Here is a 13,580-nt window from a genome sequence, read left to right on the forward strand (position 1 = left end):
TCAAGAACGGGAGCTTCGGAGACATAATGTTCCCTGCGTTATCGCTTCATCCCTCGGTAAAAAGAGAATAAATGAGTTATACTCGCTTTGGTCACGATATCGAGGGGCGTGGATTAATTATAACCACTTTTTGATGATAAAATTGTGGCAGTGCAGGGGGAATTGCGATAAAAACGAGTGGCAAGTTGGGTCTGTATTGAATGGAGAATATAATAGCCAACGAGCGCTTTGCAACGGCGATTACTTCAATTTTCTATGTTTTATTTTAATTGCTTTTCGGTTCATTACCTTATCCATTGCCTTCACAACTTGCGTCAAGTTAATTTTACCAATTTTTTTCTCATTTTTCTTGCATTTTATTCTCATTTTATTTAACCGATATTTAAGGGGAATCAAACTATTGAAATTCGTTCGGTTATTAGGGAAAATTCGGTGAACAATTTTGGTGTACATACCCGCGCATGTACGGAAAGAGAAAAATCATGTGCAGATTACCAACATAAACAACGGTTGTATGTAACAAAAAATGCATTTCACAGGAGAATAGACGTATTTCGTAAAACATGAGGGCTGACTGAATAGAGATAGTACTACTGGAAAAGTATAGAAATTTGCGATTTCAATTGTTATGAAACTATCGATTTCACCTATTACTTTTTAGTACCTTTAACGAAACAACTTTTTCTCATTGAAAAAGTTTGTCATTGGAAAAGTCCAGAACAATGGTACGAAAATTGGTTGTGTTACAGAGTTGGGAATGGAGTATTCACCGGGGTTGCTCATGCAGTCAACAACAACTCTTTATTGGTTGCACCCTTCGATATTTGCCAAAAGCTCTCAATGAATTTTCCAGGTTTTTCGGAAAAACAAAAAATGTGGGGAGGAAGTAACAGGGACTATTCTCCGGTTTATTCAGTTGGTATAAGAAATACTATCACTGGTGAATAGTACTGTCAATGGAAAAGTACACGAGAGAAATACTCAGTCGAAAGTACGAAACAATTCAGGGGAAACGTCATGAGAAATCGTTTTCCGGATTTTTTTTTATGGGAGTGGATGAGTGAATTTTGAATTTCAAATTTTCTTTCGAGGGAATTTTCCTCCTTAAAATTTCAGTTGACCATTTTTGATGATCAAATTGGCAATTTTTTCCGTTGACTAGATTTGTTAGTCAAAATTAACAAACAATTTTTGTTTCTTCCTCTTGACAGAATTTTGGTTGCCAAAATTCCCTCACAAATATCACTCGACCTTAAAAATTAATCCCGTAATCCGTTCAAGGTCGCTGGTACGCAAACGAAGCCGTCCCACTTTTGGAAGAAAATGGCTCACGCTTCATACTCGTGATTTTTTTATTTTTGAAGCTCTCGTGGTATCACCTGCAGCGAATTTTATTGAATTTTTTCCTCCCTTTGAAACAAAATGGGATGACCTGAATTAAAAATGATGATAATGCAAAAATGGCAATGAACACACAAATACAAATAATCCACTTATGGGACACACTTGCTCATTTGAATAATTACATCACTCATTCATTCAACCAGTCTGCGTACCATCACATTTATTTGAAACAAAAAGCCAGTGGTTTTTATTTAGTTTTTTATCAAAAATGTCCACAGTTCAGGGAAAACAATCAAACCCACAATTTTTATTGACATTGAGCCAAAAATTACTGAACTGAAAGGGTAAAATTTGCCATAGGTCATATATTATTTATTCTCACCAGAACAGCATTTCTTAAACGAAAAATAAATACAAACAATACAACAAAACATTCTGCAAATACCCATTTACCAAAGGAAAGTTTAATTTTTATAAAAAAAATTCTCTCCATGCATTTCCAACCATTTAAATAAACAACAAATCCCACACATTAAAAATCAAAATAATAGTACACTCACAACTACAATAATAGGACTTTGTGTAGAAGTTAATGTTTGATCATAACAAAAATGTTAAAAAGTTGAGTGAGGGAGATGTTGGCGAGGGTATTCCGGGGGTTTCTCCACGAATGTTGAAATACGGTCGACGGTCAGGTTTCGACTGTAAACTCCACCGTTGTCTATCTCCTTTTCCCCAGTCACGAACCTGGGGCTCTGGTAAATGTCAGTACGACATAGCTTACTACTAGTGTATATAGGCCAGTGAGGGATAAGCTCTCGGTTTCTGCCAAGTTGTGGCTCGTAAACAAGGCTAGTTGATGAAATAATTGAATGACACTGAGGTACTTCGGGCTCGCAGGAGTTCCCTGGCCGCTGGAGAAATCTCCTAAAATTTATTTATCACCAAACGTCGTTGAGGGTTTAACATTAATTACTCCCCGATAGTAACAACACGATGAATTACTTGGTATTTTTCAAGGAATTTATCATGAAAAAAAAGGTTTTTTTGGAATAAAAGTGCTGGGCTGACTCTAATGGAACCTTTGGAAATGGCAACAATGTTTGGCCCAGCCTGAATTTTTGAAAGGATTTCAAAACATCTGCATTTGAGTGTGTACGCTCGTTGAGTAGTGCTTCAATTACTTCCAAACTGCTTGCTGCAGGCAACTCGCACTCTGTCAGTATTCATGCTTGCACAATTGTACTTCTGCGATAAAGTTGAGGGGAATCGACCCAGTAAATGTGCGAGAAATGGCCGGAATTGATGAATAAAATTGGCTACCACATGGGGAGAAAAGAAAACATTTGCAGTATTTTTGTGATTTTTTTTTAGTTTATTCAAGAGAATTTTTTTACTCATGTTTTATTTTTTTTTCTCGTTACAGTCTGGACAGAGATCAGCCTTTCACGTTTCAACTTGGAGTCGGACAAGTAATCAAGGGGTGGGACCAGGGGCTTCTCGATATGTGCGTTGGAGAGAAGAGGAAATTGACAATTCCCCCTGAACTGGCTTATGGAGCCAAGGGAGCTGGTGATGTTATTCCAGGAGGTAAGGATTTTCTATAAAAATAAATTATCGTCGAGTAGGAATTGAATTGGGAATTTATAATGATTCAGTCATTTCAAGGGAATTGCATGTTAAATTTTATACGCATAATTTTAGTCGTATTCACGTTCACCAAATTGTATTCATTTGATGCTCACCGGATGTTACCTGCAAACTCTGCGAATTTCTCTGCCACCCTCAACACCTAAAACTCGTGAATTGAGGTAGATGTGCCTTGGTGACGCTATTTTAGCATTTTCGAAAGATGATTTAACGTGCAAAATTCGAAAATTGTATCTCGTTTGAGTATTCCCCAAATTTGGCTCCTGTAATTGTTTCAATAGTTTTCCCGAGGTCGAATCGACGTCGTAATTCAGTCCGTTTAAATAAATCTATTCAGAAAGATTTGCATCGGTAAATCGACAATTCGATTTGCGACTGATCGGCGTCAATGGAATGCTGACGTGATCAATCGCACGGATTCTCATGGGTTTCATCAGCTTTTAAGATAGAACCCAGTTAAATAGTGGCAGTCATTTTTGTGGAAATATCGACATCGATGACCTTTATGTACGTCACAAAGTGATACATATAATGTGATTTTAAAATAACTTCCATTACTCCAAATGATTTTAAGTGCTATGTCATGAATAATTGTGGGTGATCCATGTAGAACAGAGATAAATGGACGATATTGTGATGCCTCAATAGAGAAATTGAAAATCATTAATTGATAAACATATAGATAATAGTCAACGAGAAAAAACAAATTATCAAGTATTCATTGATTTAAGAGGAGAATTTATTTATAATTTAGTGTCATAATTAAATTTCAATTAAGACAATCTTATTGCCATTAAGAATCACTAGATTGTGCAGAGCCCTAAGTGAAATCCCTGAATGACTTGTCATTTTTCTAAATTTCTCATCTTCGAGGGAGAAAAATTTTGATAAATTTTTTACTGTTCATAATTAGTCAATGAGTTCACTCGAATTCTTATCAAACATAATCACGTTCTAGAGCAGTATTATCAAGAACATTTAAACCTGATCAGCGTCCGGTAATGACTTGACTGCAGAAACGGGAAATTAAAAAAAAATTACAACTCTGTAGTAAATGAATATTTGGTAAATACAATAATTGTTCTGTGTTGAAAACACAGATAATGGCACGTGGACTCTATCCACCAATTATATTGCCACCTGTTCTCCGAGTGTAACGTCCTCTCGACGAAGTTAGATTTATGGTATGAGACCCTGAGAGGTAATTCATTTGAATCAAGTCACTCAACAATACTAACTTTATTCTAGATGATTTGGCGTGACAGGAAGGTCTTCGTCACAGCAGATCGTTGATTAGAACTGTAGTATTATAAATTCTAACCGGATAAAACTACAAATACGAATATAGGGTACAGCAGGAGGATAAAAAATCGTTTCCAATTACAATTAAAAATTGCAACAAAAAAATGGAAATCTGAACATTTCCAATTTGAATGAAAAAAAGGGATATGGATTCAGCGGCATCCGTTACGTATGTCCTGCGGTATTTTCGACGAAATCGATATCCAATAGTATGGAGAACCATATATCGACACTTTGAAATGATTCAGCTCACTGTACTCCATACATATACTGGCGTACAGCAATTATCGGCGGTCTAATCGGCAATGGGAAGGGGATCGACTGAATCGATAACTCTCTCGTCCCAGCGGCATCAGATTAAAGGGCTCTGTCACTCTTCGAATTACTTTACAATTTTAATTGTCAATGTCTTCCATATTCTTTTTGTCTCACTTCCCCTTGCACATGGACAAAAGGGAATTAACGTCATTCCAGGGTGAGAAAAATTGTAGGTGTGACATGGAAAAATGAAAAAGTTGGATACTCGTGTGTGCTAACGACATAAAAAAATACTGCACTATAACTTTGCCACTCATTTTCATTGCTTTGAGAGTTTCAGTGAAATTAATTACAACGAGAATTCTCATTCACTCAATTATGGAAATATGCAACTGGGATTATAACAATTCTTTATTCATTCTTTCAGTTTTTTCGCAATGAGTTTCGTCAAAATTTGTAAATTGTCAAAAGTTGTGGGTAATCAACGTGAGAGCACCATTAAAAGCCTTTATGCAGCATGAGAGTTTCCCAAATGTTTGAATAAAATAGCTTCTACTAGTTACTGGTAAAATCGCCTACATCAGTTTTTAAACATTTACATTTTTTCCTCACAAACTCGCTGAATTTGGTAAAATATTTGCATAGCTTTGGTTTTGATATTGTTATTGAATAGATCAAGTAGGACTAGTTATTCATTTATTAGAGCGAAATAGGATGCAAATGATATCGTCCCAAATTCAGAACAATTTGAAAATATTCAAAATTCGTAATTAATAAGCAAATTGTTGAAAGCCTTTTGCTGCAGTATGAAAATTGCTGAAATGAAATAGCTTCCAGTATTGACCGACAAAATTCTCATACGTCAGCTCTTGAACATTGCCCTTTTTATCTATAAAAACTCGTCCAAATTCATGACAAATTCAATGGGAGAGGGATGAGAGGATGAGTAATACCGGTGGGACCAGGAGAAGTTATCAATTTCACTCGTTCAAACAGCGAATAATTGAGCACCATATTTCATTAGCGTCTATTTAATCGCACCGGGACCATCCGTAATTAATGCGTAGTGCAGTTCGTTAACCCCAACGCTGTCCAATTGGTCCATGATATCCCATTCAGTTGAAAATTTATCCTTCATAGATTGGAAATGTGTTTACATCGATTCTGTTTATAACAAAACGAGTGACAGATATCAATTATTGTTGTACCTCCGATTGGTTATTAATTATAGAAGTTTCAATAGCATTGGAGATAATTCGAATGAGTATGGGGGCAATTAATGAGACCCGTATGATGTTAATAGTAAAAATAACTGGCAGAAATTTTTTATTTTATTTCTACACTTTCACTATTTTTCCCTGATTAATTTTTGTGTTTAAGGCCCGGACGGACACTTATGACCTCATGACGTGAAATTTACGATTGTCTTTCCCTATTCCCATACCTTTAAAATTACTCTGCAACTAGAGAACCTTCGAATTAAATCCTTTGTTCAAGTTGCAAAATTAGAATAAATCATTTTCTCATCTTGAATTGATACTAATAATTAAGTGAATTCTAACAGCGGAAATTGAACTCCACAGCCAACTGCATTATCAGTAGATTGACCATTTCGGGATATTGTTGTCGCGTAGTTTCGATTTATTTATTAATTTTCATTATCTCTGGATTTGAAAATTAGAATTGCATTGCCCCCTCCATAAATGAACTAATTTTTCGAGACAATGTGAAATTCAGTTACTTGAACTACTTCCATTACAATCATCCCTCTTCCAAATGATCATAATTCGATTTTCCCATTTATCTCCTCATCTCACTTGATGACATAAATATATCTCCCTTTTTTTTCTCTCCCACTCGTTTAATCGAAGTGCGGTGAAATTTATTGAACATGAGGGGAGATCGTCAGGTGGCATCCAGCGAGAACGATCAACGTGAAAGGGATGTCTGTCTCATCTCATCCTCCCCAATACTTCCCACTTCCCATTGACGGTTGATTCGACGCGACGTATCCGATACTCTGAAAATCCCTCGTGTCCAACCATCCAGTTGATATCAACGAAATACCTGTATATACTTGTATGTAACCATGTACTCATCATTTACTACTGGCTAGTAAATGATTTACGAGGTTTGCCAATGGCTGATAGCATTGTGATATGGGAAAAAGAGGATGGGGAAGGGCCATAAGGAGAAAATGGAAAAGTTGAGATTGACGTCTGGGATTTATAAGTCGGGAATAAAAATACTCGTGATAAATAATAATATTTTATATATTTATTTCAGATGCAACTCTGTTGTTCGATGTTGAACTCATCAACATCAGTGATTCACCACCAACGGCCAATGTTTTTAAAGAAATTGACTCGGACAAGGACAATCAGCTCTCTCGCGAGGAGGTGAGGATAATGGCAAGATCGATTTTTTCGCTCCTCTTGTATTGTGGGAATCTCGGTGATGGTTGCATGATTATGTTGACACTTCCTGGTAAAATGAAGATGTCTGAGAAGTCCTCAGAAAACTAATCTGCCGTAATGGTCTGGACACATTCGTCTAACGAAAACGAAATCAGATAAAACTGTTGATAGAACAAAAGATGAATGTCCACATCATTTTGGTAGGCCCCAGAATCGATCAAGATTGAAATATAATTGGAGTCATTATTTTTGGTAATAAGAAATATTATGGGAATTAGTAATGAGTGATAGACTGAATAATAAGAGGGAAAATTGAATTTGAATTTTCAGAGAAAATTGTGATAAATTATTTTCATAGTTTCCATAGTTTCGTTTCCGAGATCTCTCTGTTTTGAACGTAAGACTAAAATACCCTTGTTTTATTGGAAAGTGTCCATATCCGTCTGAGTGACGATTCGACTCCAAATGAGCAGTAAAGAAAATCGATACAATAGCAATTTCATCAGATTATAATCTAAAAATCCGAAAATACTCGTAAAATGAGATTGAATGAATTCATTTTATCGCCACAGGTCAGCGAATATCTCCGAAAACAGATGGTCGAGGCAGAGCAAGCAGGTGATAACACCGATGAGATAAAGAAAATGGTTGCCGAGCACGACAAATTAGTTGAAGAGATTTTCCAACACGAGGACACTGATAAGAATGGCTTCATCTCGCACGATGAGTTCAGTGGTCCAAAGCACGATGAACTGTGAGGCGTTGGTTCACAAGAGTATACTTATCGAGGTTGTCATCGGGGTAGTGGGCCATTCTCCAACGGTCCACTTGCAAAATGTCATCACTGCTTGTTGTATCCAAAAGGAAAGGAGGAAGGGAAGGGCTACAAGTTACTTGATAACGAGGTGTACCAGAAGTCAGAGAACTGCCAGATACAGGTACACAACGCAAAATAATACAAAGGGAAATGTTGGATTGTGGAATACGACGAAACTTTACCAGAGGGCCACGAAAATCTTGGCTTAGCTGGCTCTCTTAACTTTGAAATTGACCCTTCCGGCCAAAATTCAGTGAAATTTCATTCATCATTTCAACAAAACAACTAGAGGTTGAACGTGTCTCTGAAAGTGAATTTTAAATGAGTAAAAAAAAGGTGCTGAAATGTACTTATGACGAAATGTATTTCGATTTTCAAGAGAAAATTTGTGAACTCTTTCTTGTGCATATGCTTCTGCAGAATGAGTGGGCACAAAGTGAGATTGTGTGTATTCCCCTGAGTGCAGTATACATAGGTTTAAAGAAATGATCGCCTGAATCCTACAACGCGACTGGTTTGTTTATGAAAATGAAAAAAAAACAAAAAAAAATATATATATTCTGAATTTTGTGAACGTGTGAGTCTGGATCTTTGCCGACAATCTTCCTGATCATTTCAATTTACCCTTCACCATCCTTCTGATGCTTCTGTATATCCCCCGCCTCACCCCCGAACGTCTCGTAAATAAGACATACAAATCTGTAAAATTTCTACTTCCTCGGTACTCTGAGAACAACTCTGGACTATCGAAAAAAAAATATTCCAACATTTCATGAATAAGTTGATAAGAAAATTTGTAATATGTGAAATTGAAAATTAATGAAGTTGATAATTTTTTTGTGAGCGTGAGAATGTTTCAGAGAGCGTGAAAGATTTTAAGAGAAAAATAACAAAAATGGACGTTCTCGTCGCTATCATTATTAAGGTAAAACTAAAAATACGTTTTATTACTACATTATATTGTATGTTGTTAAAGTTGGACGAAGGTTAATAATAAATCATGTGTCGTGTACACATTTTGTTAAAAAAAGCTCTGATGGTCATTAAATTTTCCCATTTACCTATTGGGAGATTTATATTACAGCGAGCCGAGTGTAATTAACTGAACAGCCCTCAGTTTCAGCGTCGATGGATAGAATTGCGTGACTTTCACTAATTCACTAAATGCAATATAAAAATTTAATTTAATTGAATTTACTGATGGCATCGTGCAGTGGCTAATACTGTTAATTTACACGTGAAGAGTTTACAGTTCATCTCGATCAATTCAATATTCTTAATTAATATGCCCGAATCCAAAGTGGATGGCAATTTTTTTTTTTATTTACGTTAAATTCCGATATTTTCATTGAAACATGATCAACAGCCACCATTCTCATAAACCGTTCGGCCATTTCGTTATATATTTTTCATCGGAAGTCCGAAGACAGATCTAGATTAACTGAATGATCCGAATAAACGAAACAAACACGCAGGTAATGTATTCATCGTTCTTTATTTCATGAAACATCAATCACAAAAATTTATTCACATGATAATCCCCCATTCATGATATCTCATCGATAATAAAATAAAGATTAAGGCTAGTTTAAATCTCATCGTGCATCTACGTTCTCGTAGATAATAAGGCAATTGACTTTGAGTCTCCATTCTAAAATCGGTTAATTTTTCCAATCACTCAGGAAAATGCTTTTCCCAAAGTTTTAATTTCCCCATTATCATTGAATAAATGAAATTATAAGATTCATTAGTTTATCACAGTGAAGCACGATGGATCGACTTCCATTTGTATCTTCGACCATCGAATCAAAATATCGGAGAAACTTGAATAGTTACAGAAAGCGTTAACTAGAAATTCCCATAATTTTTTGTTTCGAAATTGCACTTTAGCTCCGTAAACTGGGGAAATTCCCGGGGTACGTTCACGAGGACGCCATTTACGTAAGAGCCCTGACGTCGGTGTTACATTTTTTGTTAATCAGCAGAGTCAAGCTGCGGTAGACCGAATGAGAAGAAGAGGAAAGGAAAGAGGAATGAGACTAGGCACGATTGAATGCACAAATGCAATGTCGGCAATGCACATGTTCTCATCCAATTCGAAATGTTTTCATCGAAAAAGAAAATTCATTGCAATTCAAATATCAAGTGATAAAAGTCGATCTATCGTGCTACAATCTCCATCGTATGATTTTTCACCACGAAAACCACCAGAAAATATGTTTTCATAGATCATATCCCCCCTCTATTGAATTTTCTTAGCCCCTTATTTTCGAACAGAGATACTCTTCTTTGCCTTTCCACAGTCGTTCCGTTTTCACTGCGTTTATTCACCGAGAGAAGCTGACGAAAACGTTGCATCTTCATCACCTCAAAAAAAAACGTCTGAGGCATCAATGGCGCACATTATATATCACAGTTATCGTAATAATATAGATTCAGTAGCCTTTTATGTACGCAGCAATGTGCTTCTTTTCTTCTTCCGACAGTCCATTCTTCAACGTTCTTCTCACTGAAAAAAACATAACAATCCATTATTCATTCACAAGCGATGATAAGAATAACAGAAATAGGAGACATCGTACTGTTCGATTCGATCGTATAAAAACAGCGAAAAACATTCCACAAAAGGAGAAATATTTTCATTGGGAAAAACGCCAAAAGCCATGCCATAATTTCCATTTCAACAGCTATGAATAAAAAAAATCTAAAAATGCAACATGCAAATGTCGTTACGACAGTCGAACGTATTTCAGGATAAAAAAATTCAGCTTCTGAGTTTGATATTCACGTCAAACTGTTTCCGATTATTCAAAAGCCAATAACGAGAATGGGAAATTCCATTAAGTAAATTTCTCACCTACAAAGTTATCGACTAGTAATTTCTATACGAGTCCAGAAGAGCCAGGGAAATTCAGAAGGAACTGACTGGAATAGGATTTTACAACTCAGTGATGTATGATTATATCTACATAGGATTGGAAAACGTAGGGTTCGTGTCTAGTTATGGGGCTGGGGCTCACACTCATCGTCGATTGTCAATTTCTTAATGCATCCACGCGTTATGCCATCGTTCGTGCCAAGTTTTCACGGCGAAGCTTAACTACTTCGTAACTGCTTTATGAGTAAACTGGGAAATGCCACGGCAAGCCCAGAAATCGTTCCCTCCTCCAATTCACCCCTCAACCCCTACTTGTAAAAACCCCCCCAAGGCGTCATTCCGTCTTCCTCTAGTTTTCTTTTTCGTGAATGCTTGTGCCTCTCAGTCGTCGTTGGCGTCTTTCGTGGTGCATCCAAACTTTATTATACTTTACAGAAAAGTCCCTTCTTCATCTCATCCAACTCGTCCGGCATCTCATCACTCTTTTAGCACGTTGAACCCTCGTGACGTATCTTTCGGGAATACTATCTCCTGGTGGAGAAAGTTGATGAGAACAGGGGGGGAACTGCGTAGATGTTAGTTGGGAAAATCATTTTTCGTGTTATCGCTGAGAGTTTTGACATTTCCACTGCTGTCATTATTGCATTGTCATTTCTGATGACATTATATCCGTGTCAACATTCTTAATAACACCCCTTTGGATTTTATTTTCTGCGTCACTTCCGGTCCAGAATTTTTTGCTGGTTGTAATTGGCAGACCGGATGTGACGTAAAAATTGGCGAATGGGAGGTGATATGAGAATAACGGACCGGATCTGATGGCATGACAATTGGTGGACCGGGAATAACGTGGTAAAAACTAACAGTGGACCGGAAGTAGTGCAGTAAAAACATGACTGACCGGAAGTGACACCATAAAAATTGTGGACCGGATGTGACGTTGTAAAAGTAGCACACCGGAAGTGATGTAAGTGAAATGACGGATCGGAAATGGCGTCGTAAAAGCTGCAAACCGGAAGAGCATCTGCGTGTTGCATCATTGACGAGGTGTTTGTATGAAGAATCAATGGGGTTTTCATGGGTGAAACTGGTATGGATACCCGAGGAAATATTAGTTTATAAAATTTTCCTAGAATTTGCGAATGTTGAGATAATTTTACGGAATATGAGACCGAACGCGCGGTGACTGAATCACTGAATAAGCGTGAGAGACTTTCGAGATATCGATAGTCGGGATGTTGGGACTTTTTTCATGATAATAAGTCCGAACAATTTATAAATCTAGGCTTGTTTACATACAGCCAATGGGAAACAGAATAGAGCAGAAATTGTTGAATGTATATCAGTTGGTCCTTTGAATCATTCTTTTGGTGTGTCGAGCTACCATTGCATCTAACAATAAGTCCGACTTTTGATTCTCTGGGAGATCCATAAAAAATGTCTACTGGTAGTAATACGTCGCAATATGCTACAGAAAATATGAATCCATTGAGCACGTTTATTAACTATAATTTATGTATTCAACATGTGTTTCGCATGAAGTTTTATTTTTCGCAGTTTTCAAATTTATGACTGGCACATATGCAGACTCCAGAACACGTGTTGGGACCATATATTCTATTTTCCGTGGAGCGTCAGTTCGATATGAACTTCTTGATTGCAACGAAAGATCCCGTTGTGTTACAAATGTCCATTTTGGATGATGCAGTCCAGGACGAATCGTGTGAAATTCGATATGATAATTTCGCATGATCCGATTGCTCAACTGTCTACACTTAAAGTTTACCAGCTATTCTTAATTGTAATGCCACACGTTGTCACCCAGCTGATAAAAATGACAGATAAATACATTAAGAAATGCATTTAAAACTAGAAAAAAATGCAGTTCCAATCCAATCCATCTGGAAACAGATAATATTGATTTGTCGAACACCATGCTCATTCTATTATCCCCGAGATAAGCGAAGAGGTTACGAAAATCTTTCAACATCCTCCTATATACACGTGCCATCGACAGAGTATAAATCCCTACGAAAATTCCATGTGATCCCCATATGACTCATTCATAACCCATATATGATTTATGAAAGTCCAAAGCCATATATACCCGGCAAATGGATCAGATATATCTTCTGAGAGCCAAGTTACCTCCACATTCATCACAATTTTTTTTTCTCCAAAGCTTTATTGTCACTTTCTCTTCACCGTAAGAATAACTGTAAAGAAAAAAAGTAAGTAAACGTTTAAATAAATCGATTTTTTTCACCAGCGTTCACCTCTTCGCACGAGACTTTTCTGTTTTCTTCTCGACGATGATCTTTTCCTCCTTTGTATCTCTCTCTCTCATCGCTGACGTAATACTCGTAGTCCGGGTAGTTTTCTCACCGAGGGAATTTTATCGCTCAAGTACTAGCCCCATCGCACTCCGACATTTTTCCCGAAAGGACGAATGAAAATATCTGTACGTGGATTCATCTCTCCCCTGAATCCCCCAGCCACATCTTCACGAATATCGTAATGGCGTGTCGTTTACGAGTTTATCGTTCAGAGACCGAAATCAATGTGGCGGAACGCGTCGACTAAAGTCTGACAAATCACACCCCGTCAGATTCAATGTATGACATATAGCCCAGTGTTTCCATTCGTTGTGAACATTAACTGATACGAGTTATTAATATTGGATACTGATTATTATATTCATTTAAAGGATATAATGCGTCAACCGAATCCGTAGTTCCTGTAGATTTTACAAATAAAGCTAAGTAACTGCATTTATTGTATTTTTATAAGTTATCGAGATTTTATACTGCAGTGTAGAATATTACTGTCAATCAACACCTTTTTTACTTTACTCTCACTTCCACCTATTTCCCATGTCCTATTATTTTCATGAGGCCTGGATCAATACCACTGC

The 13,580-nt window shown here is 36.9% G+C and overlaps 2 protein-coding genes across 15 annotated transcripts in view; one reads left to right on the forward strand and one right to left on the reverse strand.

Annotated features, from left to right (window-relative positions):
- Nucleotides 1-8,498, forward strand: part of LOC135165388 (FK506-binding protein 2) — a 42,444-nt gene extending 33,946 nt beyond the window's left edge. Inside the window, exons 2-4 of one of the 2 annotated variants that reach the window (XM_064126652.1) lie at nt 2,771-2,934; nt 6,841-6,965; nt 7,544-8,498. In XM_064126652.1, the coding sequence (XP_063982722.1) occupies nt 2,771-2,934; nt 6,841-6,965; nt 7,544-7,729 (475 nt within the window). In that variant the 3' untranslated portion in view covers nt 7,730-8,498. The remainder of the gene's footprint in view (nt 1-2,770; nt 2,935-6,840; nt 6,966-7,543) is intronic. The other variant, XM_064126653.1, reaches the window with a different exon arrangement.
- The window catches only part of Fhos (Formin homology 2 domain containing), a 117,398-nt gene continuing 111,971 nt past the window's right edge, over nt 8,154-13,580 (reverse strand). For all 13 annotated transcript variants that reach the window (XM_064126619.1, XM_064126610.1, XM_064126608.1 and 10 more), the window contains one exon: nt 8,154-10,297. Coding sequence is in view for 9 of the 13 variants with exons in the window: in XM_064126608.1 (XP_063982678.1) it covers nt 10,224-10,297 (74 nt within the window). In the remaining 4 variants the exon portion in view is untranslated. The remainder of the gene's footprint in view (nt 10,298-13,580) is intronic.

This window comes from Diachasmimorpha longicaudata, chromosome 8, assembly GCF_034640455.1.
Source record: "Diachasmimorpha longicaudata isolate KC_UGA_2023 chromosome 8, iyDiaLong2, whole genome shotgun sequence".
NCBI classification, from domain to species: domain Eukaryota; kingdom Metazoa; phylum Arthropoda; class Insecta; order Hymenoptera; family Braconidae; genus Diachasmimorpha; species Diachasmimorpha longicaudata.